Source organism: Thalassophryne amazonica, chromosome 19 (assembly GCF_902500255.1).
Source record: "Thalassophryne amazonica chromosome 19, fThaAma1.1, whole genome shotgun sequence".
NCBI classification, from domain to species: Eukaryota; Metazoa; Chordata; class Actinopteri; order Batrachoidiformes; family Batrachoididae; genus Thalassophryne; species Thalassophryne amazonica.
Window position 1 is genome coordinate 40,438,064 of NC_047121.1, and position 23,996 is coordinate 40,462,059.

The 23,996-nt window shown below is 39.8% G+C and overlaps 2 protein-coding genes across 2 annotated transcripts; one reads left to right on the plus strand and one right to left on the minus strand.

Moving 5' to 3' along the window:
• The first annotated feature begins 1,764 nt into the window (after positions 1 to 1,764).
• pccb (propionyl-CoA carboxylase subunit beta) lies at positions 1,765 to 13,096 on the plus strand. The gene is made up of 15 exons (XM_034159519.1): positions 1,765 to 2,079; positions 5,358 to 5,477; positions 5,605 to 5,673; positions 5,761 to 5,817; positions 6,052 to 6,165; positions 6,461 to 6,571; positions 7,244 to 7,352; positions 7,717 to 7,837; positions 7,913 to 7,994; positions 8,082 to 8,205; positions 9,440 to 9,547; positions 9,962 to 10,062; positions 10,266 to 10,364; positions 11,911 to 12,010; positions 12,316 to 13,096. The coding sequence occupies exons 1-15, from the start codon at positions 1,780 to 1,782 to the stop codon at positions 12,435 to 12,437; spliced, it is 1,737 nt and encodes a 578-aa protein (XP_034015410.1). The 5' UTR covers positions 1,765 to 1,779; the 3' UTR covers positions 12,438 to 13,096.
• Positions 13,097 to 14,582: 1,486 nt separating this feature from the next.
• LOC117500755 (cohesin subunit SA-1-like) lies at positions 14,583 to 21,338 on the minus strand. Its single transcript, XM_034159527.1, has 8 exons — positions 21,168 to 21,338; positions 19,420 to 19,548; positions 18,250 to 18,452; positions 18,008 to 18,176; positions 17,805 to 17,921; positions 17,462 to 17,576; positions 17,128 to 17,208; positions 14,583 to 16,003 (listed from the first exon to the last, which is right to left on the minus strand). The coding sequence occupies exons 3-8, from the start codon at positions 18,428 to 18,430 to the stop codon at positions 15,980 to 15,982; spliced, it is 687 nt and encodes a 228-aa protein (XP_034015418.1). The 5' UTR covers positions 18,431 to 18,452; positions 19,420 to 19,548; positions 21,168 to 21,338; the 3' UTR covers positions 14,583 to 15,979.
• Between the last annotated feature and the right edge of the window lie 2,658 nt (positions 21,339 to 23,996).

Consider the following 23,996-nt stretch of genomic DNA (forward strand, 5'->3'; position numbering starts at 1 on the left):
TAAGATTACAATATCAAATGGGTGTAGTTTTTATGGCATTCACAATGATGAATAAATGTATATCAAAATATTTTCACTTAAGTTTAATATGGCTTTCAGACATGAGATATTTTTCAATTAACCAGGTTAGTCGCATTGAAATTGAGATCGCTTTAACAAGGGAGACCTGGACAATTATAAAGTTTCCAATTCACCCAACCTGCATGTCTTTTAAATGTGGGAGGAAACCCATGCAAACTCCGCACAGAAAGGCCACAGGTGGGAATCGAACCCATGAACCCCTTGCTGTGAGGCAACAGCGCTAACCACTAATCCACCATGCTGCCCGACACATATTATATTGGGTGATATTGACACTTACCTGCCATACAGTGAGCACATTAAACAGAAGCAACATATTTGTGTAAGCAGACCCAAGGATCATGTGGTTGGTCATTTATCCTCTGTGAAGGAACAACTTTCCTCTTCAGGAAACAGAATGGGCTGTCGTCTGTCTCCAACAGGATGGTACCACTTACAAAGAACTGGTACCACCCAATCACTAAATTCATGACTTGAAGACACTGTGCTCTCTTTTCTTTTTCTTTTTTTAATTTAGAAGCTTATTGTAAATTACAAAATATACAGTCACATATACAAACAGAGAACATGGAACAGAAAAAATCCAGTGTGCTTTCTCTCTTTCCTGGTGTCTACACATTATTGCCAACCGCGTCAATGCGCATGCTTGGATGTGATGTCAATGGTTGTAAACAAGAAGTATCCCTGTAGTATTGGAACAGGTTCATCCAGGTATCGGCAAGACCTCATTTATGACCTTCTTTTGGCGACGAGGGATGTGGAAAGGAAAGGGGTTGAGATCACATTGATGTGGGTTCCAGTGCATATAGGTATGCCAACAAATGAGACAGTGGATAGGTTGGCCAAAAAAGCTGTGACAGAAAGAAACACAGACATCAGTATCAATATCTCCAGAGCAGAGGGTATGAGTGTTGTCAGGAGGGAAATTAACTTGCAATGGCAAAAAGGGTAGGCATTTATTTCATTCAATAACTAGTAGAGTGACAGATTCAGCAAATAGTTGTAAAAGAAGAGAGTGGAAAAGAAAGGATAAAGAAAGGATAAAGTCATTATTGCTAGACTGAGAATTGGCTAATACTTTCTTGAACAGTACTCTCTTTTTCCTAGGAAAGCATCAGGATGGAATATGTTTGAAATGTCCTCCAGAGACAGGGCAACATGTTCTTGTCTGTTCACAAATATTCCAGAGAAAGGCTAGAGCTTCTCTCAGAATTTAGAAGAACAGGACCGAAAGAACTTTCTGTAGGAAGCATTTCAGACATAGGGTTAAGTGGGAGTGGGAAGTGGTGGCTTTTTAAATCAGACCTGGGCAAACTGCGGCCCGGGGGCCACATGCGGCCCTTTGCATGTCTCTGTCCGGCCCTCATGAGGTCTGTGATTATTATTACATATAGTAAAAATGTCAAGCTTGTGTGTTGCAAATCATTAGAGAGGTTTATTTAGGTATATTTACATATTATTACAATAATAAAAATGACCTACAAAAGCTATTAAATAGGTAATTTTTTGTAAAATTTGTAATGGGAGACAGCTGAGTTATCAATGGTGTGGCCCTTGGACATAATTCAGGTTCCCTATGTGGCCCCTTGTAAAAATGAATTGCCCACCCCTGTTTTAAATAGTTGAAAAACACTTGAGGGGATTTTGGTGCTGTTATAACGGACTGATGCAGAAGGTGGCAGCAATGCAACAATAAGGATGTCAGCTGCCGTTAAACGCCGTAGAAGAAGAAGACGCAGGCTCAGTCCTGTGAAGATGGCGGCTCTTAATGTGGTGAGAAACAGCTGCGGACTCATAAACGGATTCAGGGTATTTCCCAGGAGTTTTGCGCAAATAAAACATGGCGCAATCACTGCTGCTGTGGTCCAGACGAGCCCGCAGCGGGACTGCCGCTGGTACTGCATCAGTCACTTGTCTGTGAAGGAGAGAATCGATAGGAAACGGAAGGCGGCGCTCGCCGGCGGAGGTCAGAGGAGAATTGATGCCCAACACAAAAAGGTAAATAATGTTAACGCCAACTTATCCCACCACTTCTAACTATACATGTGGTTGAAGGGAGTGAAACATGTCTTAAAGTTTCTGCGGGAATAGCTGGAGTGGCCTTGAGAATGACACTGCAAACAGGTTGCAAACCACACAACTTGCATACACACCCACTTAAGAAAAATGCACAAAGTCACAATATATAGAATAACAATATACAACGATTATTACACCAGTAATTGTATGATTTGATTTATATTCGGATAAAATGTAAACATGTCAGATAATACAGTATAAAAATGTATTAAATAAACATGGATACATAAATATAAAGGGTAACACAAAAAAGCGTAAAGCGCTTGTTTGCATTGTGGCCCAACTTGCAATAAAGATCTGAATTGTAAACTTAATATATTATCTTGAGATATTCCTGGATTAATTCAGTTTTAGTTTATACAAAATGTATTGGTTGTTGCAAATATAGTATGCAAATAATGAATGTTTATGAGTTCAGTGGAACGAATATTTAATTCGGTGAAAGATGAAATGTTCCATTCAACGAGGCGAATTCGTGCCATTGAAGGAATGAAAAAACATTCATTATTTGTTAAGTAACGGTTAAAATAGATCCTTGTAATTTGATATTTTATTCATTCATAAACAACAGAAAAGGGACTTACCTTTTGGTGTTCCACTGGTGCTTAACAGTAAACAGTAACAGTTAACAGTAAATTGGAGTCCGAAATTGCGATGATGTAATCTGTGATGCTGTGCATTGACTTTGTGTACTCCCCCCCCCCCCCCCCCCCCCCAAAAAAAAAGACTTCATGTAGTTCTCAGTCCAATAAAAAAAAATTCATGTCAGAAACTTGTCCAGCTTCTCATCCTAACAGCTCTTCATGCCGGTCACATGATCACAACTCTATACCACTTCAGTCTGAAGCTGTATAACTGGGGATACAAAATGCAAAAGGTGCACTATGCATAATTTCTCTAATCATAGCCAGAGAAGCCTATACGTTTTTCTGGGTGTCTTGGTGTCTTTCCTCACTATTCTTCACTATTCTGTTGAGTCTTTACTGAAATCTTGGAATGGAGTTATGCAAACTAGAAGAGTTGTCTAGAATCAGGTGTGCTTATAATTCAGAGAAATAAAAGTTGTGTATCAAAGGGACTTACTACATACTACTCTTTCATCCACAAGGGGGCATTCATGAGTTTTGAATTACTCACAGAGCCCTATATAACAGAATAAATATGGATTAGGTCAGAGGTCTCAAACCTGTTCCAGAAAGGGCTAAGACAGTGCATGTTGTCTTTGCAACCACCCACTCCACCAGGTGATTTCACTGATTAACATCACTTTGAGCAGGAGGAATCAGTTAAGTGAAATTACCTGGTGGGGTGGGTGGTTGCAAAGAAACCTGCACCTTCTCAGCTCTTTCTGGAATGAGTTTGAGACCTCTGGATTAGGTCAAGATGATTTCTATAGATATCTGCAGATTAGACACTATTCTGATCACAAGATAAAAGTAGCTTGGGGGAAAAATGACTTGGGGTTATTACAGACTTATCTGACGTTGATTAAATCTGTCACACACAATAAATTAATATCTAGATTGTACAAAGCCATTCAACTAAATAAGCAGGCCAACACAGAATATATTAAAAGGAGATGGGAAATGGAAGGTAATATGCAGATTTCAAACATAAGATGGGAGATGTTGGCTGCAATGGTCCATTACAGGATCGAACTGATGGTGTGAGTTTGGTTGGAAAAAATATGGTCTTTTTTTTTTTTTAATCACACCGATTCAGAAGAGACATCAAGGCAGTGGAGACTCGTTCTGGAGATCCTTCAGGTGCCGATCATTTCCACATTTTTTCGGACTGATCCGTTTTAAGACCTTATTGGTTACAGATATGTGAACATATTAATAATGCATTTGGATGTAAAATACCTTTATAATTGTGAAAATGTTTATTTGGGAAAGGTTAATGTTACAAACTGGGGTAAAGAGGATAAGCGATTGCTCTGGATGCGTTTGGCAGCGAGTAAGAAAGCCATAACCAGGAAGTGGCTTAAACCAGACCCTCCAACTATCAATGAGTAGATCAACATTACAAAAGAAATTTATATTATGGAAAGACTCTCATTCAAGGTTAGAATTCAAATGGACAAGTTCAACAAAACCTGGTGAAAGTGGACTGAGTATGTAAAGTCTATAAGGAGTAAGGACAGGTTTTTTTTTAATTGGATGGAAAAATAATCTCGTATGATGATTCGTTTTCCCTTTTTGAATAGAATTTAAAATTCTTCTTCTTACTTATAAGGTTTTGAATAATCAGGTCCCATCTTATCTTAGGGACCTCCATAGTACCATATCACCCCAATAGAGCGCTTCGCTCTCAGACTGCAGGCTTACTTGTACGTAGTTCCTAGGGTTTTTAAGAGTAGAATGGGAGGCAGAGCCTTCAGCTTTCAGGCTCCTCTCCTGTGGAACCAGCTCCCAATTCGGATCAGGGAGACAGACACCCTCTCTACTTTTAAGATTAGGGTTAAAACTTTCCTTTTTGCTAAAGCGTATAGTTAGGGCTGGATCAGGTGACCCTGAACCATCCCTTAGTTATGCTGCTATAGACTTAGACTGCTGGGGGCTGCTATAGACTTAGACTGCTGGGGGGGTTCCCATGATGCACTGAGTGTTTCTTTCTCTTTTTGCTCTGTATGCACCACTCTGCATTTAATCATTAGTGATTGATCTCTGCTTTCTTCCACAGCATGTCTTTTTCCTGATTCTCTCCCCTCAGCCCCAACCAGTCCCAGCAGAAGACTGCCCCTCCCTGAGCCTGGTTCTGCTGGAGGTTTCTTCCTGTTAAAAGGGAGTTTTTCCTTCCCACTGTCGCCAAGTGCTTGCTCACAGGGGGTCCTTTTGACTGTTGGGGTTTTTCTGTAATTATTGTATGGCTTTTGCCTTACAATATAAAGCGCCTTGGGGCAACTGTTTGTTGTGATTTGGCGCAATATAAATAAAATTGATTTGATTTGTTTTGTTTGTTGTCAATATAATTGGAAATACATGTTAAAAATAAAGAAATACCAAGGGGCCCAATACTTTTGGAGAGCACCTTATGTACTGGCAGATAAATTGTTATATGCAGAATGTTTTGGATATGTGAAGACTTTCTGTTAACAAATTCTTAGCTCTTCTTGCTAGGTGTTGATCAATAAAATGAGTTAGAGTATGGTGGTTTTGTCTAACGTGTGTGTGTGTGTGTGTGTGTGTTTGCAGGGTAAGCTGACAGCCAGAGAGCGAGTGGAGCTGTTGTTGGACCCCAAATCCTTTGTGGAGTCAGACATGTTTGTGGAGCATCGCTGCTCTGATTTTGGAATGGAAAAGGATTCAAACAAGGTCACATACTGTGCACAGCTCAGACAGCGCTTGAGGAATAATAATCATACAAAAAACAAAAGTTACTTGCTCGATTAATAAAGTATTTATCGTCTCCTCCTTCTTACACCTTCTCTTTGCCTCTTAGTTCCCAGGTGACAGTGTGGTGACAGGCCACGGCAGGATCAGCGGCAGACTCGTCTACGTCTTCAGTCAGGTATGACGTGCTGTTTTCATGATTTGGAAATGTGGATACTCGTCATCAATTTAGTTTGACTTGTGTAATGTTTTCTGTTTCTCTCAGGACTTCACAGTGTTTGGTGGCAGTCTGTCTGGAGCTCATGCACAGAAGATCTGCAAGGTTGGTTACTTAAAGTAGGAGAAATAATATCGTAGAATTTTCACAGTTTGAAATCAATGCTTGCATGTGGAGTTCGATCCATTTTGCAGGGGCATGTGCAGGAGCTGTGCACATTGTGGGGGGGGGCTCCCATCATGTTGTTGTCTTTATTATGCCAGATTTTTTGCCAGTTACAAGAAAATTATGTCTGAGTGCTGTTTTTGGTGTCATGATTAATAAACATCCTGTGCTCAGATCATGGACCAGGCCATGACTGTGGGAGCCCCGGTTATTGGGTTGAACGACTCTGGAGGAGCCCGGATCCAGGAAGGGGTGGAATCTCTAGCTGGATATGCAGATATATTCCTGGTATGGTTTGGCCATTGTATCAAAAAATACTTAAAACTGCTTCTTAATTTGATGATCAGAAATTAAGGTATGGTTACTTATCAGACTAACTCAGTCAGCTTTGACAAAGCTGCAGTCTTTGTACCAACTGCACTGTGCATCACGTTCTATGATCCTGGGTTTTTACCATAATCTGTTTTAACTGGATGTTTGGTCAGAAGGAATCTGTAACCACGCATACTCAGAATATTACATCAGATTTTTGGAGATGCTAAATAAGAAATATTGACAGTGTGTACGCTTATTTCTTTTCCAGAGGAATGTGTTGGCTTCTGGTGTTGTCCCTCAGATCTCCCTCATCATGGGTCCCTGTGCAGGAGGGGCCGTCTACTCCCCCGCCTTGACAGACTTTACCTTCATGGTTAAGGTAGACGGCTGCACAGATGTGGTTAAAACTTTAGTCAGTTTCAGACATGGGGTCAGATACTTTGCATTGTATTTAAATACAAATACTTTAGATTTTTTTTAATTACAAATACAAATACTTTGTACTTTTTCAAATACAAATACTTTGTATTTTGAGTATTACAAATACAAATACTTTCTATGAACTATAAACAACAAATCAACACAAAAACTGATAAACCGGTGACAATTTATTGTGAAAATAGCATGACCAAATACTATTGATAAGGATTGAATGTTTTATCACAAATTCACTATTATAATATCACAGGCAATAATCAAACTATCACAGTCTATATTCAACACAGTGTCACAGAGATTCCCAAGTTTGAAAAGTATTTGTAGAAGTATTTGGAAATACTTGGGATCGGCGATGTATTTGAAATACAAATACTTTGAATTCAAAATCAGAAAATACAAATACTCCAAAAAATGTATTTAAGTATTTTCAAATACAAATACTTTTGTATTTGGCCCCATGTCTGGTCAGTTTTGTGATTGTGCATTTTCAAGAGTCAAACTGAAATTGTATATTTAAAAAAAATGAACATTTCCAGTTGTTTTCTGGCGTAGTAAACATTAAAACCAGTGCTATAAACTAAATGTTGCTCCTGACTCATGTCTGCGTGTGCAGGACACATCGTATCTGTTCATCACAGGACCTGATGTTGTGAAGTCTGTCACCAACGAAGATGTGACGCAAGAGGAGCTCGGAGGAGCAAAGACGCACACCACAGTGTCCGGTCAGTTTGTGTGTAAAAGCTTCTTATCAAGTGCAAGTCTGTTTTTGTGTGTGGGGTCTTAAATGTTTTGCATTTCTGGGCAGGTTGGTTGTAAAACTCGTTGTTTCCTCATCTTCAGACCCAGTAATCAGAGAATGGGGATGGTGTGTATGTGTGGCAGCAGTAACTGTTTTGGCTCTTTTCATCTGCATTGTTTTGATTTGTTTTCATCAAATCCATTAGGAATTCTGATCCTGGATTACTGGTCATATTGATGTGTCAACCCTTCATTTGGGCCTGAGATTGGCCCTGTATTTTAAAGAGACATCAGATGGTGATATAATGTGTTTCAGGGTTGAAGAATTGTTTGACCTTTTCTTCTTAGGTGTGGCTCACCGGGCCTTTGAGAATGATGTCGAAGCTCTGCTCAATCTGCGGGAATTCTTCAGTTTCTTGCCTCTTAGCAATCAGGACCCTGCCCCTATCAGGGAGTGCCACGACTCCAGGTAACCAATCAGCTTAACCTGCACTTTACAGAGCAATTGCTTCACAGCTCATGTGGAACTTTGTTCTTCTTTCAGTGATCGATTGGTACCTGCGTTGGACACCATTGTTCCGTTGGAGTCAACGAAAGCCTACGACATGTTGGATATCATTCATGCGGTAATGCGCACACATCGACTTATGGTTTGTGCAGTCATGTTTCATTTAAATTGCTAAAGTTTCTTTCTGTATCTCCATCGGTTCCAGATTGTGGATGAGAGGGACTTCTTCGAGATCATGCCCAACTTTGCAAAGAACATTGTTGTGGGATTCGCCCGGATGAATGGACGCACCGTAGGCATCGTTGGTAACCAGCCAAAAGTGGCTTCTGGTGAGGAAAAAAGTGATCGAGAATCATGGTTATGTACTTTATATTGTTTTAATTACAATATTTCTAGTGATACCACCTTTTCATGATTTTTAATGGAGTCTGTTATTTTCCCTGTGTAACAGTTGAGGGTTTGAATAGAAAATACTTTACAAGTACGACTGTGCAATGTGACACTATTGTGTGGTGATAGAAAAACATCTGTCATTTCATATTTTGCTCTTTCATGTATTTCATGTTGTGAATTACAACTTGCAAAGCGCTCTCATTTTAAGCATGGGATACAGCAAGTGCACACCTTGCTTGCAGTCGGTCCCTAAAGAGCCCAAGGCTCTGTATCAAGTTTCATCCCATGAAACATTGAGAAATTAAAAGTTTGTAAGTGCTTTCTCACCCTGTCCCTCCAGCGAATAGGCAGTGCTTTCTGTTTGTGTTTTGGAGGTGTGGCCTTGAAGGGAAGCCTGACAGGAGGCAGTGGATGCTTTAACAATTTTATTTTTTTAAATTTTGCCATATTGCACAGTCCTAGATGATTATGTGGGTCAGTCAAACCCAGCAAGCTTGTACAGACAATAACTCAAAAAAACAATAAATGCTGTTATCTTGCATGACTCAAACTTAAAAATGGAATATAAGATTTCACAAACTTGGATGCACTACATTAATTGAAAAAGCAATTTTGTTTAGTTTATGTAATATCTCATAGATGTCATTGACCTGATGGAGCAGCACAAAAATTTAATCAAGTAACTGCAGGGAGAAACGGGGTGCTCACTATATCGCAAAATACAGGACGAAATGTACGACGGGAAAGTCAAACCAGGATTAAAACAAGGGCTGTGAATGGAGATGATAAAACCTTTGTCAGTTTTACAAATTACTCACCTGAATTTGTGTTCAGTAACAAATGGTGCTGAAATATGCAAACTTTAGCCACTTGAGCAGCCGAGACAGTCAAGTTCGGCATGCTTAAATTTACTTACCTGTAAAACAGAAGGCGCTCCACAATCAGAAATCTATTTATTTTGGTCACTGTAATGTTTTCTACAAAACCGCTGGTTTTGGTAAAGTAATTAATGGTACAGTGAAGTTTTTAATGGTCTCATTGTGGTTTTGTTCTGAGCTGGTACATTTTTCAGTATTTAATGGGAAATATATTTATCTGTTTATTTTAATCTTCACAGTGGGTGAAAATAGTGAAGGTTCTTTAATCTGCTGCCTCTGATTTGGTCTTCAGGTTGTTTGGACATTAACTCCTCTGTGAAGGGCGCTCGCTTTGTGCGCTTCTGTGATGCATTCAACATTCCCATCATCACCTTTGTGGATGTTCCAGGTTTTTTACCAGGTAATCCTTGTGTAACGGTCCGCCTCTCCTCCTTACAGGTTACCAGTTTCTGTATTTGACTGCTGTATTGTTTTATCTGTGGCCTGATTTGATAGATTAATATTGTCTTCCCGGGTCCAAAATTTTGGAATGGAGTCAAAATGAACGTGTTGGGCGCTTGACCATGCTGTAGAACATTGAGTGGCAGATATTCAAACGGCAACAGACTTTCTGACATTAATTTTAACTCTTAAAAACTGGTGAAATTTAGGAAATATTAGAGATAATGCAAATAATTGCAAGCAAAGAAGTTTTTTTTTTTTATTCATCCACGGATGATGTGGACTGTGGCCACATTCTGGCTCAGATTTAGGACTGTATGTCAAGTGGTCAGACCTGTCAGACTCATGTAATCGCTGTGATGTTCCTGCACAGGTACAGCTCAGGAGTACGGTGGCATCATCAGACACGGCGCCAAACTGCTGTATGCTTTTGCCGAGGCCACTGTTCCGAAAATAACCATCATCACCAGGAAGGTGTGTGCGCATGCTTGTACACGATACCAGAATAGACGAGTAAAAGCCTATGAAATGAGGAGACTTTAAGATAGACTTAGAGGGAGCTTTAGTTTGTGGTTTGAAATGTGCCAGCAGTGCAGAAAATTAATGGTTTTGGTGCAGAAGATGTAAAGATGAGATTAAATGTCAGCCCATAGGTATGATGTGTGTTTGCGTCCCAGGCTTACGGGGGAGCCTATGACGTGATGAGCTCCAAACACCTGAGAGGAGACGTGAACTACGCCTGGCCCACAGCTGAGGTTGCCGTCATGGGAGCAAAGGTAGAAACACCGTCATCTTTTCACCGACGCCTTGTCAGTTGGGTTTAGTCAAAGGGCATGGCTAAAGGTACGAGACATTTCTGCGCAGTGGGGCTCGGAAACTGTGAGCAGCCACCGCAGAACCCAGTGATGTATTGCAGTACTACTACTACTACTAACCCAGATAATCATACTACTACTAACCCAGATAATCATTTACACAATTCATTTGTTTTTAAATTATTTCAGCAGCAATTAAAACCTAAACATCTTAGTCATGAAGAAGAATCAACACCGTAGATGAAGTAAAAATAAAATTCCTTTCCAGCAAGAAGAATAATTTATGGAAAGTTGAGTGAAACAGAGATATTTCAGTTGTTTAATTTATTGAACCTGCTTCCCCTCATATTTATAGGCAGGCTGTCACAGATTAGGAACATGGATTCCGAACAGCAGCACCTAAATTTTCTTTGAAGGGCCATAAATTAATATAGGAAGGACATGTTTATACGAGAACAGCTCATATATGATTTACTTTCATACAATTAAATGTGTTAGAGAAAGTAACCATTGTAAAATAATATTTAAAAATAATGAAAACACCTTTTCTCTTTTTAACAGTATTTTTTTTTTTTACCTGAGACCAAAATATGGCCATCGGGTATTCCAAAGGCCTTGTTTCTGTCTGTACTCAGCATAACTCCAGTCCTATTACTACCAGGGTCTTCAAATTCACAGGGAACATTCTTGGGACACAGACCCTGGACAAGTAAACAAACAAAAAAAAAAGGCTAACTTTGACCTATTTTAAGAGGTCAAAAGGTCACATTCTGTTTCCTGTTGTTATGCTCATACGGTCAAGGGTATTTTAGCATTGCATTATATTTACTTGTAAATAACTAACAAGTAATAATACAATAACATGCTTTTGGAGGGCGGTATGCATTTTCAGAGGCCCGACGTTCACGCCCAGTTGCCCAAAATGACAGATATATAATATCTGTCATTTTGGGCAACTGGGCGTGAACGGAGGGACTCAGAAAATGCACAGCGCACGACAACAGCATGTTATTTGCATTATTATCACTTTTTACTGAGATACACAACACGTAACGCGTACATAAAAAGTTGGCTCACTTAACTTTTGACCTGTCGGATGGCATGCGCGCTGCTGTCCAAATTCAGCAGTGCGTCCTCATCAAGCTGGCTGCTTTAGCTGCTGTTCATTGTCGTACTATCCATGAGAAAATCTTCCGAAATATCCATATTGGGACCAAAACACACTTCTCGCTTTTTCATCTTTTCCTCTGCGGACAGTCTCTCCCCCCCCCCCCCCAAAAGAAAACCGGCACCAGTTACGGTTAAAAGAAAGTGTTATCACCTGCATTTAGTGTGCAACACACTAAAGGTGGTTAGCAGTCTTAAATACAACCTGTCCCAGCTCAAACACACCACGTTGACGCAGCAGTGTCTGGTGTTAATATTCACATCTGGAAGTCTGCTCATTTCTGGGCACCTTTAGCCACTGATGAGTAAGAAGGTTATTTTTTTTTTTTTTTTGTGCCAGGGCGCTGTTCAGATAATCTTCAGGGGAAAGGAGGACCAGGCGCAGGCAGAGGCCGAATATGTAGAGAAGTTTGCAAACCCGTTTCCTGCTGCTGTCAGAGGTAAATTGAATATTTTGGGGGATATAACGATGAGCATGTCCGCCTGTCTGTTCTTCTTCGCTTGTTAGTGCAATATCTCAAGAACCAGTTGACTAGATTCATTCATATTTAACATAAGGGTGTACTTGAGCGATCCCCCCAACAGTTTGTATTATTGGTCTGTTGGGGGGGTGATATGTCTCTCGTTAAAAAAACACACTTTTAATGAAGTTTCTCCTGGCAAACAGTGGCGTTGCCTTCATTGTTTGAAAATGGCGTTATCTGTATGATGTCAAACTTTCTGACTCGCCGCACTTCTGCCGCAGGGTTTGTGGACGACATCATCGAACCAGCGAGCACTCGTAAGAAAATCTGCAGAGATCTGGAGGTGCTGGCCAGCAAGAAGCAGATCAACCCCTGGAAGAAACACGCAAACATCCCTCTCTGAACATGCCCACGTTGAGTCGCCGTGGGCTTCTTGGCATTCGGATCAACAATAGCAATAAATGTGGGCCAACTGTCATAGATCTGAACATTTCTCCTCCCATCTTTTTATTCACCACTCCAGTGTTTGTAGCACTTAAACATACAACTTTTCTGAGCGCAGCCAAGCTCGTGGTTGATGCTTTTGAAACTCAAAACTGTGATCTGTTAAAAGTAGCTGTGAGGAACAGCTGGTGGAGTTGCCGCCAGTTTTAACCGTAATTTATGATGTGTTGAGCTTTACCGCCGATATGTCATCGAACATGGATGTTGAGGAAAACAGCAGGCTCACTGATTTTTCACACAAGTAGTGACCACATTGGACATTATTGTTGTACATTTGGAATGAAGAGGTGTCCAAAGGTGTGAATTTGATGGCAGAGAATATAGGTGGCTGTTAAACACGTCTGTCTTCATCATGTGTTTCTGGTTGTTTCCACTCTGCCGTTCTAGGTCAAGGCAAGATGTAGAAGAACAAACAAGCTGTGCCTTTTCCCCCTGGCAGGATCTGTTCTGCTGGATGTAAAATAAAATGTTGAATCTTCTCCTGTGCAAATGTGTTTTAAATTATGCAGTTCTAAAGTTGAAAAGAATAAAGTAACATTCTTTGGTGTGCTAATACAACAGTTTGTTCACCCATTTAAGTTCCCCCTTATCACAGTTTATTGCACTTACACATTTTTCTTTTTATAGGTCAAATATGAGCCCCACCTTCTGAGAACTTTCAGCAGAGGAAAGTACCTGAGGGTTTTTAGAGATCTGTCAGATACAGTGGACATGTAAACTACACACCTTTGGGCTTTTTCACATTTTAATATTTCAATGCCATGAGGGAAAACAGGCTTCTTTTAAAACAACCCTTTGAATTCAGTGAAAAAAATCATTACATGACACAAACATCAAAGCCAAAATAATGGAATGCATAAGTATGTGTACGCTTTGGAATAGTGGTTAGTGTACTTGGTTTCAGTGCGGAAGCTTCCTGGTTCAATCCCCACCTCTGCCACATTTCTCCATATAATGTAAAGTTGTGTCGGGAAGGGCTTCTGGTGTAAAACTTGTGACAATTCAACACACAGGATCCACCTTAGATTTGCTGTAGCGACCCTGAGTGCAAACAAGGGAGCAGCCGAAGGGGCTGTTAAATCTTAATATTACTATTAAAATTGAGTTTTCTTCAGACACTGATACATGAACACTTCCAGTTCAGTCAATGTTACAATGATTTTTAAAAAGTACAAATGGTATGGAACCGTTATAAATATGTCTCGGGTAAGTATGAGTAGTTCTCAAAAATGGAGTAGCCCACCCACAATAATTAGTTTATAGGCTTTTGTGGTTGTAGCAGCCTAGGTCTGCCTGCATTAACAGATCTAATCTGTTTCTTAATCACTGATGGAAATCAAGTCCAGGACCTATTCATCAACATGGATCAATGTTAATGTATCCACAAAAGTGATGATTTAGCTATACTAAAGGGTACTTATGCATTCTATTATTTTGGCTTTTTTTTTTTTTTTTTTAAACCACAATGCAGCCAGTGAGCTGGATGCCATTATGTGCGAGGAATCAGTCATACAGTATTCCACTTGAGTGAGATTAGATCAGTTATACTTGGCCCAGCGTTGACCAAACCTGGTATATACATTACACATAGCAACCTATTGGTTTGGGGGGGGGGGGGGGGGAATCAAAAGGTCAAGGTCACTGGAGCGTACTTTGTAAAAAAAAAAAAAAAATCTTGCGAGTGCAGTAACTTAACTACTTGATTGTCACCAAACCTGGTATGCATGTTAGGTAAACTGAGCCCAAGAAGCCTACTGACTTTAGGGTAAAAAAAAACAAACAAAAAATTGTAGTCTGTATAAACCTTCTATGGAAAGTGTCAATTGTCAATTTGTGCAGGGTGCCGTGGGACAGTGCAGGCTAAGCGTTTTTGTTTTTAAAAATTTCAACGGAGTAACCTTAATTTGTTGTTTTAAAACATGGATGTGACGGGACTGAAATACTTTAAGAATAACTATTAAATATGAGCAAGCAGGTGAAACTGCAGGACACTGTTTTCCATCAGTGTACAGATTTGACAAAAGTTCTGAAACACTGGTCAATAAACGGAGTACAGATTTTATTTTATTAAAAAGATTTTAAAGGTCACAGGAAAAGAAAAAAAAAAAAAAACAGGCTTTTAGAGCAACTGATGTCAACTGCACTGCAGAAAGATCCCATTGTCTCTGATATTTACAGGAGGACTGCTAAGCCAGCCAACGGGAAATGTTTAAAAACGATTAAACAGTGGGTGGATTAAAAAGCTGGCTGGACACATTCAAACAAATCCATCAGACTCGTCACTGCACTGGATATGAACACGGATAACGACAAATCGTTTGCTGTGCCTGCTAACGCTTTGCAAGTGTAGAAACTTAGTTTAACCTGGAATATTGAACAAACCACAGCAGGTGACTGAACCTAAAGAGAAAATCTGTCGTAATAATACTTAAACAATTACAATCAGACCATACAGCGCTTAAAAGCTGGTATCCCATAGCAACAATCTGAGCATGGTAACCTTTAGATGTGAGTTACAGGTGGGGTTTGAATATTAGAATTTAGGCCACAATTTGGCAACGAACAAGATACATATTCCAAGAAAAAGCTGTACAAACAGATGAAACCAAAAATCACACTTGATTTAAAACATCAGTACTAAAGCTACAGGATTCAAAATATGTTTCTCTTTTAAACCTTTTATTTCAAAAAGCTGTCATTCGGAGGAGTGTGAAGAATATTTCCAAGAGGGCGGGGTGTTTGTTTGAGGTCAGGGGCGTGGCTCACTGTCACACAATCATCAAATGACAACACTCGTTTGCCTTAACATCACGCACACACACACAAGACGGTTACATCACTTCCTGTTAGTCGGCCTACAGTTGCGGAATTTTGCGTGCATGTGTGACTGTTCAGCCGTGGTCAGAGAGGAGGGAGGTGTCCGAAGATGGTCAGAAGTGCAGAGACGGAGAACATTTAGGTTTCAGGTCCTCTCTGTGCAGGATGGAACCAGACGGGTCGAAGTGCAACAGCAAACCTAAGTGGGCGGGGCTGGACAGCGTTACCAAACAGCTGTACATCTGCAGAACAGGGAATCAGGAAAGCTGGAGCACTCATGGGCCGGCTGCAGGATTACAGACCCACAATGCCCTCAGCTAAACCGGAAGAACAGGAGCAGGATGAAGCTCTGGAATAAGTGGATTGTGGAGAATCTGCATCCTCCGGCCTGCTTCACAGAGTCGAGTGGATCTACATTTAAGGATTCCAAGGAAGCTCCAACATCCACCAGAAGACCATCTTTACAAACATCTTTGCATTGTGTCTTACAGGAAGAGAAAAGTACTTCAATGTTTTTCTTCTTAAGAGTCTGACTGGCAGCTAATCTGGGTCAAATGTCCCCAAAACGCTTCTGTTCATGCCTGTTGTTGATCGTGGTCTCAGGGTTTTTGCCTCTTGCACAGATCAGAACATGGGCATGGTGAAACCCTGGAACAACATGAGATACTGTCAGAGACTCCATCTCTTGCACTTAACTTCTATTTATAGCCGGAAAATCTCACATGCAGAAGGACCGCGCCAACTAACAAAGGAGGTCAGAGGTCAAAGCCCCTCATCAGTGTGCACATACATAATAAATCAAGAAAGCAGGAAAAGCATTTAGATAAAATTTTGTGGTGAAATGAACTCTGGGCTAGAGAACAGCTGTTAAGACCAAAAGTGAATTATTACTTGGCACGAAATCCAAAATTTAAAAAATTAGAGATACAGCTGTCTGATTCTTAAAGGTGCCGCCCCTTCAATTTGTTTTTAACCGTTTAAACAAAGATTTTCTTTGGCACAATATAATTTTGTTCTTTCATATTCAAGTCAAGGATTCACAATCTTATATCGCTAATATGATCAAAATTCACGTTGGACAAAAACTATTTTAGAATTTGATCCATGTGGATTAAAATACAGGGACAAGCCGCTGTGACTAACATCTTGCAGCAACGTCAGAAATGATGTAATGGTGGGGGTGGGGCTTCTCTGATCCTCCAATGGAAATCTTGGTCAGTATCATCATCATAGAATTTTGACTTTAATTATGACAGAAAGTGCCCCCCACCCCCCCCCAAAAGAAAATGCGTAAAACTGAAGTAGAAATAAAACAATTGACACAGCACAAAAACGCACAGCACTATTATCTTATTCATCATTGGTAGACCAGGATACATATGACATATTCTGTAACTTGCATTTTCACATCATTCCAGAAATTATGTTGGTTAACAGTGGATTAAAATAGATTTTTTTTTTTTTTTGCTCTTCTAGTTCTTCAATTAAGTGAAATATTTGCCGCTCCCCCACCCCTTTAACACATCAAAGAGGTGTGGCAGTTGAAAAAGATCATTTCAAATTATGACTTCCCACTTCTGAATGTATATGGAATGCAGTATTACATTTTGGGTAAATTTTAACAAGCTTTATGATGTCACAAAGGCCTTAATACTTAAAGCTAAACCCCTCCTTGGCACTCGGAGGAATTTGTGTTCCAACTGTACCTTCGAACTCGATAAATAGTGACTTCTACTGTCAACAGCTCATGACAAAGTGAAAGTTTGACTTACAGACTCGTCTTCGATCATTGCTGCAGAATCAAAGAAGTCTGGTCTTAACTCTGCTCGCTCGCGTCTGTTCCTAGATGGAGGCTAGAAAGGAAAGACAAGAGTATGACAAAAGAAAAACCCATAATCCTTTGTGTTTAAATAGTTGTTTTATCTCATCTACATGTTTTAAATTTTGATTTCTAACTCATTTTTATTTATACCTTTATATTTCCTGACATTTGTGTATTAAACTTTGTTTTTATTATTTTTGCATCCTTTGGATGCTTTATTTGCATTTGCGGGCTGTAAAAGTAAAGTGATAATGATCCTGTAGCAACAAAACAATGTCACTCACCAGGTCGATGACCATCGTGTCTTCAAACTCCTCGTTCATGTCCTCCAGCTGACCTCGTGATGACATCATCACATCCTCGAAGATGGGCTCTGCGTCATCCTCCATTAGGCCACGACTGGACAAAAATACATTAGCAGCTTTTCGGTTATCTGTGGAACATTTCAACGAATTCCTCTTTTCCCCTGTAATCTTTTTTTTTTTCTTTTAAAAAAAAAAACCAATGTGTTCTGTACGGGAAATCTTTCACAAAACATTTGTGAATTCAGCTTCAGCTAATGACATCTGTTAAAATGCCAAACCCTTTTACACAGACTGCTGGTTTAAAGCCCCCCCACAGACTTACACAGTCTGCCGGACCCCCTGATTGCTGCGTGACTTGATGTAGTTCATGCTCGTCCGGTCCTTCCTGTTCACTTCCTCCATCTTCTGCTGGCCGAGCCACGACATCTGCATCTGAGGACTGCAGACAAACACTGGAGGTCAACAAACTCTACCTTCGATTAATTTGCTTTATGAAGTTACTGAGTCCTGTGTGTGCGCACTGACTTGTGCACGTAGTCGTTCTCCGAACCGGGCTCTGAGTCCGGGTCTGGCATGTGTTCTGCCGGTCTGTTTTCTCTGAGCACTGTTGAGGTGAGCTGAGGAGTCTGCAGTGCCCCTGGTGTCTGCAGGGTGTCATTACGCATCATCCATGAGCCCTCGACACTGGTCTCTTCTGAAAACACGTGCACGGGAATGATAAACACAGCGTTTTGCAACCGTAAACACATGCTGGTTTTTGTGCTCACCCTCTATGCGTTTCTTGTGCAGTGGCGGCCGGCCCTTCTTGCTGCGGACTGAGCCAGGTTTGCTGCTGGAGCCCGAGGTGACAGACATGTGGTCTTCATCTCCTCCTGTCAGCAGGCTATTCCTGTAGGAGATCAACGGCAACCACACGTCCTCGCGACGCTCTGACATGGACTCCGACATGAACTTCTCCAGGTACGAGTGGCTGAGACACACAACATGACAGAATTATTAATACTGACAATCCTCACTCGATGAATTATGTGTGTAAATACCGTATTTTCCAAAGCATAAGTCACAGCAGAATATAGGAAGTCGCACCTTTTTTCTGGATGTTTTAAAACAGTGTTTTTCTGGAGACTAGGAACTCAGTGTAGCACCCAACAGCCTGTGCCGTTACTGAACATAAGGACTTTTAAATTACAAAAATAACCCAGAGGGACATATAACATGCATTGGACAGCATATTGGACGTCATTTAATGTAGTTTGGACAATGTAGATGGAAACGAGTGGAGAAGTGAACAGTGGCTTTACGCAGGAACCATCAGTGTGTGGTACAGTAATGACAGAGGTACTGCGTTTCTATAGACCTTTCCCATATAGCAGATGCTCAAAGCACTTTACAATGATGCCTACATTTACTTCAGCAGCCAAGGTTGGTACCCATTTTTAATAACTGTCCAAGAACACAGACAGGCAACATGAACAGGATTTGAACCCAGGTCTATAAATTGACAGGCCAAAAGAACAAAATAAGTAAATTCTGGAAACACTGCAATAAAAACACGAGTACATTCGATGTTTTTTTATCAGCTCTATATTTGTAATTTTTGAGCAGTGTTGTAGTTTATATTAGCATTTATTCTTTATTACTGGTTTATTTTTAGTGCATTGATTCTTGGCAAAACACTATATAAACAGTTACTACTACTATTATCATTATTAATAATAATAAATGTATGTTGGGGGTTTTTTGTATATAAAGTGCACTGGAATACAAATTGCAGCACCTCCAATCTAATAAAAACAAAACAACAACAACAAAACCAAGCAAATTACTTGGAAATTAAAGTTAAAATGCAAATAACTGAGATGAGAACTGCAACTTGCAGAAATCTCTAAATTACATAAAAATAATAATAAAAAAAACTTATGAAAGGAAGTACTTACACAGTCTTCTTGTCTTGGCGGATTAGTTTGGAAGAGAATTCACTCAGGACCTCCAGGAAAGCCAGATTTATAGGAGGAAACTCAGGTCCTCGAGGATTCTGGTACTTAAATGCAAACTCTATACCATCCCTGACATGAGTACAAGACAGACAAAGAAGTGGAAGACAAAAAGTAGAAAAATGTGACAGAAAATAGGAAAGACAATGAAGTACTTGTGAAAAACCTAATTTCATCTTGAGTGTTTTTGGCATCCTACAGGTCAAATCACAGAAGCAGAAACCTTTTTTCACATCTTTAAGAAGCTCAGTGCATACAATACAATACAGAAACCATCTGCTGAACAAAGTGCTTTGATATGTACTCTTCGACAAATTATTGAAGTTAATTATGCAGTAAAACGTTTAATACATTTTACATTTTGTTTTGTAGGTAATGAACCTTGTATGATTCATTGATGCGGACAGCTGAATACAACAAATGCTGTTCATGGGCTTTTCAAAGTAGAGTTGTTCCTGTTACTCAGAAGCTTACCATAGCTTATTGTCTCTTTTTTTTTTTAAGTCAGCACAATACTTCTGTATAGAAAATGGTATGGCCCCTGATATTTAGCCAGGGAAGCCCATGCACTAATCCTCTGGGGTCCAGGGTACTTTCTCAATGTAACCACTTTCAGTAATTTTCACTTTTTAAGGTACTTTCTTTCAGTATAATTCTCATGTGGTGCATATTAAACTGTTCAGAACAATCCCAGCTTTCAGAATACGTGAAACATACCTGTCTGGAACACTGTACAGAGAACTGATATGGCTTGAAATCTAAAAATCTGAAATGTGTTCTTTGAAAATTTTCTGATTTTGAGTGAATACACATTTTTATTCACGGAGACCTAACTGTTCTCGTTTTTAAAACACTGTATAAATAAACTACAAAATAATGTGTGGTGCTGTGCAGCAGCTCAAACCACCAGGAAATGTCAATGGCAGACACATTCAAAATCAAATCAAATCAAAACTAAATGTGTTCTGTCTTCACTCCTATCCAGAAATAACCCAATTGCAAATTTAAAATTGTATTCTGGCTGATGAAACCATTGTTTTACCATTTCTGAGTATTTAAATGACATCTGAATCTTCTACGGAGAGACACTGCGCTCTGGCTGCAGCCTCTGGCAGGCAGAGAGACACACACGTGTGACCTTCTCTGGCCCCTGAATCAAACATCTACACTAGGGATTGAAACAAGAGGTGAGGTGACACTCGGTAGTTTTCGGAAAGTGGTTGAATGAATTCTCTGTAACAGCCTTCCAGGCTGTTTAATACACAAGTTGTCCAACATACTGTTGATTTTAATAAATATTTAACAAAAATTCTTGACACCAAAAATTGGCTACTTAATGAACTAATAACCATCTTAAAAAATGGCAAGAATGTAGTGACACACAATACCAGCCAGTCTTGCATCTGTACATTTGCCCACCCCTTTCCCAGGCTTTGCACTTCCTTTCAAACATCTGAAACTGACAAAACACAGTGTCTGTGTGCACACACACTGCTGAGGAGCAGCCTGGCAACATGCAGAGGCAGCTGATTTAGAATGAGTTTTACACTTATTTTTTCTATTAAAAAAATAACTGAGTAATCCTGAGTACATTTTATTTCAAAGACAGAGTCCAGTTAGTGTCAGTTGCATGTTTTAGTATAGTTGCCCCACTATGCTGCTGATTCATCACGCGAACCCGGTGTACTTACTTGTGCAATGTAGCTACGGCCTCTCTGGTCTTGATCTGATCAAGACCAAAAGTGAGGGCGAAACGCCGAGCCAGCTCCTTGATGCCACTCACATGGGATGAGGTCCGATCCAAATGTGGACCCTGATCCTGCAGCAGCTCGTTGAACAGCTACGACACACACAAGAACCCAGTAGCAAAGTATGTAAGTGTGTGCAAGTACACGATCACACAGAAGAATGTGAAGTAAAACAACACACATGCTGCATGCTAATTTTTAAACATACAACCCCTGGAGAAAATTATGGATCACCAGCCTCGGAGGATGTTCATTCAGTTGTTTAATTTGTAGAAAAAAAGCAGATCACAGACATGACACAAAACTAAAGTCATTTCAAATGGCAACTTTCTGGCTTTAAGAAACACTATAAGAAATCAGGAAAAAAATTGTGGCAGTCAGTAACGGTTACTTTTTTTAGAACAAGCAGAGGGAAAAAAATATGGAATCACTCAATTCTGAGGAAAAAATTATGGAATCATGAAAAACAAAAGAACGCTCCAACACATCACTAGTATTTTGTTGCACCACCTCTGGCTTTTATAACAGCTTGCAGTCTCTGAGGCATGGACTTAGCATGTTCCTTTACCTGACATGCAGCCCCATATCATCAATGACTGTGGAAATTGACATGTTCTCTTCAGGCAGTCATCTTTATAAATCTCATTGGAACGGCACCAAACAAAAGTTCCAGCATCATCACCTTGCCCAATGCAGATTCGAGATTCATCACTGAATATGACTTTCATCCAGTCATCCACAGTCCACGACTGCTTTTCCTTAGCCCATTGTAACCTTGTTTTTTTCTGTTTAGGTGTTAATGATGGCTTTCATTTAGCTTTTCTGTATGTAAATCCCATTTCCTTTAGTCATTTTCTTACAGTTCGGTCACAGACGTTGACTCCAGTTTCCTCCCATTCGTTCCTCATTTGTTTTGTTGTGCATTTTCGATTTTTGAGACATACTGCTTTAAGTTTTGTCTTGACGCTTTGATGTCTTCCTTGGTCTACCAGTATGTTTGCCTTTAACAACCTTCCCATGTTGTTTGTATTTGGTCCAGAGTTTAGACACAGCTGACTGTGAACAACCAACATCTTTTGCAACATCGCATGATGATTTACCCTCTTTTAAGAGTTTGATAATCCTCTCCTTTGTTTCAATTGACATCTCTCGTGTTGGAACCATGATTCATGTCAGTCCACTTGGTGCAACAGCTCTCCAAAGTGTGATCACTCCTTTTTAGATGCAGACTAATGAGCAGATCTGATTTGATGCAAGTGTTAGTTTTGGGGATGGAAATTTACAGGGTGATTCCTTAATTTTTTCCTCAGAATTGAGTGATTCCATATTTTTTCCCTCTGCTTGGTCTAAAAAAAGTAACCGTTACTGACTGCCACAATTATTTTTCCTGATTTCTTATAGTGTTTCTTATAGCCAGAAAGTTGCCATTTGAAATGACTTTAGTTTTGTCTAAAAAGACAGGATTACAAGCCAAACAGCATCACAAGTTACATCACCATAACAAAAAAGTTTTCAAAGGACAAAAAATACCATGTGATACAGGATCGATAAATGTATTGAACAAGTTAATTATAATATGAACCATGTCCTTCAAATAAAGTCCAATCCATCCTCTACCGCTTAGTCCAATTAAGGGTCGCGGGGGCTGGAGCCTATCCCAGCAGTCATAGGGCGTGAGGCGGGGTACATCCAGGACTGGACGCCAGTCTGTCGCAGGGCCACAAATAGACAAACAAACAGACACACCCACACGCACACCTAAGGACAATTTTTTTTTAAAGATTTCCTTCAAATAAAGTGACCAAGAAAACAAATCAATAATTGTTGCAATGTAAATAACTGAAATTAAATAATTCTTTGCTAACTTCTTTTTGTCAAAGCCACCAAGCAAGTTTTTTTCTTCAAAACTACTTCTACCTGCGTGTTACAGTGGTCAAAACTTGGAATTAAATCATGAATAAACATAGCCAAAATAAGGGATAAATGACATGTATGAATGCATATGTGTTGAATGCAACATATGCAATATCAATAATAACATTAACTGAAAAATTATGAATGTAAAAAAAGAGTTCCTCCATTATGGTTGTCAATGGAACCAGGGAACCAGTGCTCCAAGTATTGCTGAGAACAAAAATATTTGGACTCAGGTGAGGACAATCAACAACTTTTGAGTTTGATTTGTCATAATTAAGAGATGGAATTAAGGGTTTTTACTGGCTTTATTTTTGTGAGGTAAAAGGACAGTTTATCAAACGCGGTCTGTAATCATGATATCAATGATCACAACATGGGCTGTCAGCAAGTGTCAGAGGGCAGCAGACAACATCAGCTTACTTCAGTTTGGGGTAGAATAACAAACTTTAATAGATGGCCATTGACACAACGTTATGAAACCAAAGAGGTTGGATGACACCACCGTACCGAAGAGAAGTTTGCTGCACATCTGGCACAGCACACAGTCCAAACTAATCTGGTGAATTATTATATGAGCCACATGCTCTTGTTTACATTTAAGAGCTTAAGGTAAAATAAAACAAAATAAAGAAATATTTAAGAAATATCACAGATATTTTAATTAATTTAATGTTTTCTTTGACATACCAATGATTGTCCACGTTGTGTGATCTTAAGCCACCTCTCCAGCTCAGCAAAGGTCTTTAATTTTCTTCTTCTCTCTTCTGTTGGAAGGTCTTCTGGTTCCACCAGTCAACACATTTTGCTGTGTGCAAGGTGACATGCTTCCATACATATTGCAGACAAATTATCAAG

What these genes read in the sequence shown, in the direction of transcription:
- LOC117500755 (XM_034159527.1), bottom strand. Translation starts at nt 18,430, where the DNA reads ATGTCGGAGTCCATGTCAGAGCGTCGCGAGGACGTGTGGTTGCCGTTG. An exon ending in GCACAAGAAACGCATAGAGG is followed by an intron (nt 18,177 to 18,249) that starts GTGAGCACAAAA and finishes ACGTGTTTTCAG; the next exon opens with AAGAGACCAGTGTCGAGGGC. An exon ending in CAGGGGGTCCGGCAGACTGT is followed by an intron (nt 17,577 to 17,804) that starts GTAAGTCTGTGG and finishes ATTTTTGTCCAG; the next exon opens with TCGTGGCCTAATGGAGGATG.
- pccb (XM_034159519.1), top strand. Translation starts at nt 1,780, where the DNA reads ATGTCAGCTGCCGTTAAACGCCGTAGAAGAAGAAGACGCAGGCTCAGT. An exon ending in TGGAAAAGGATTCAAACAAG is followed by an intron (nt 5,478 to 5,604) that starts GTCACATACTGT and finishes TTTGCCTCTTAG; the next exon opens with TTCCCAGGTGACAGTGTGGT. An exon ending in CCAGCCAAAAGTGGCTTCTG is followed by an intron (nt 8,206 to 9,439) that starts GTGAGGAAAAAA and finishes TTTGGTCTTCAG; the next exon opens with GTTGTTTGGACATTAACTCC.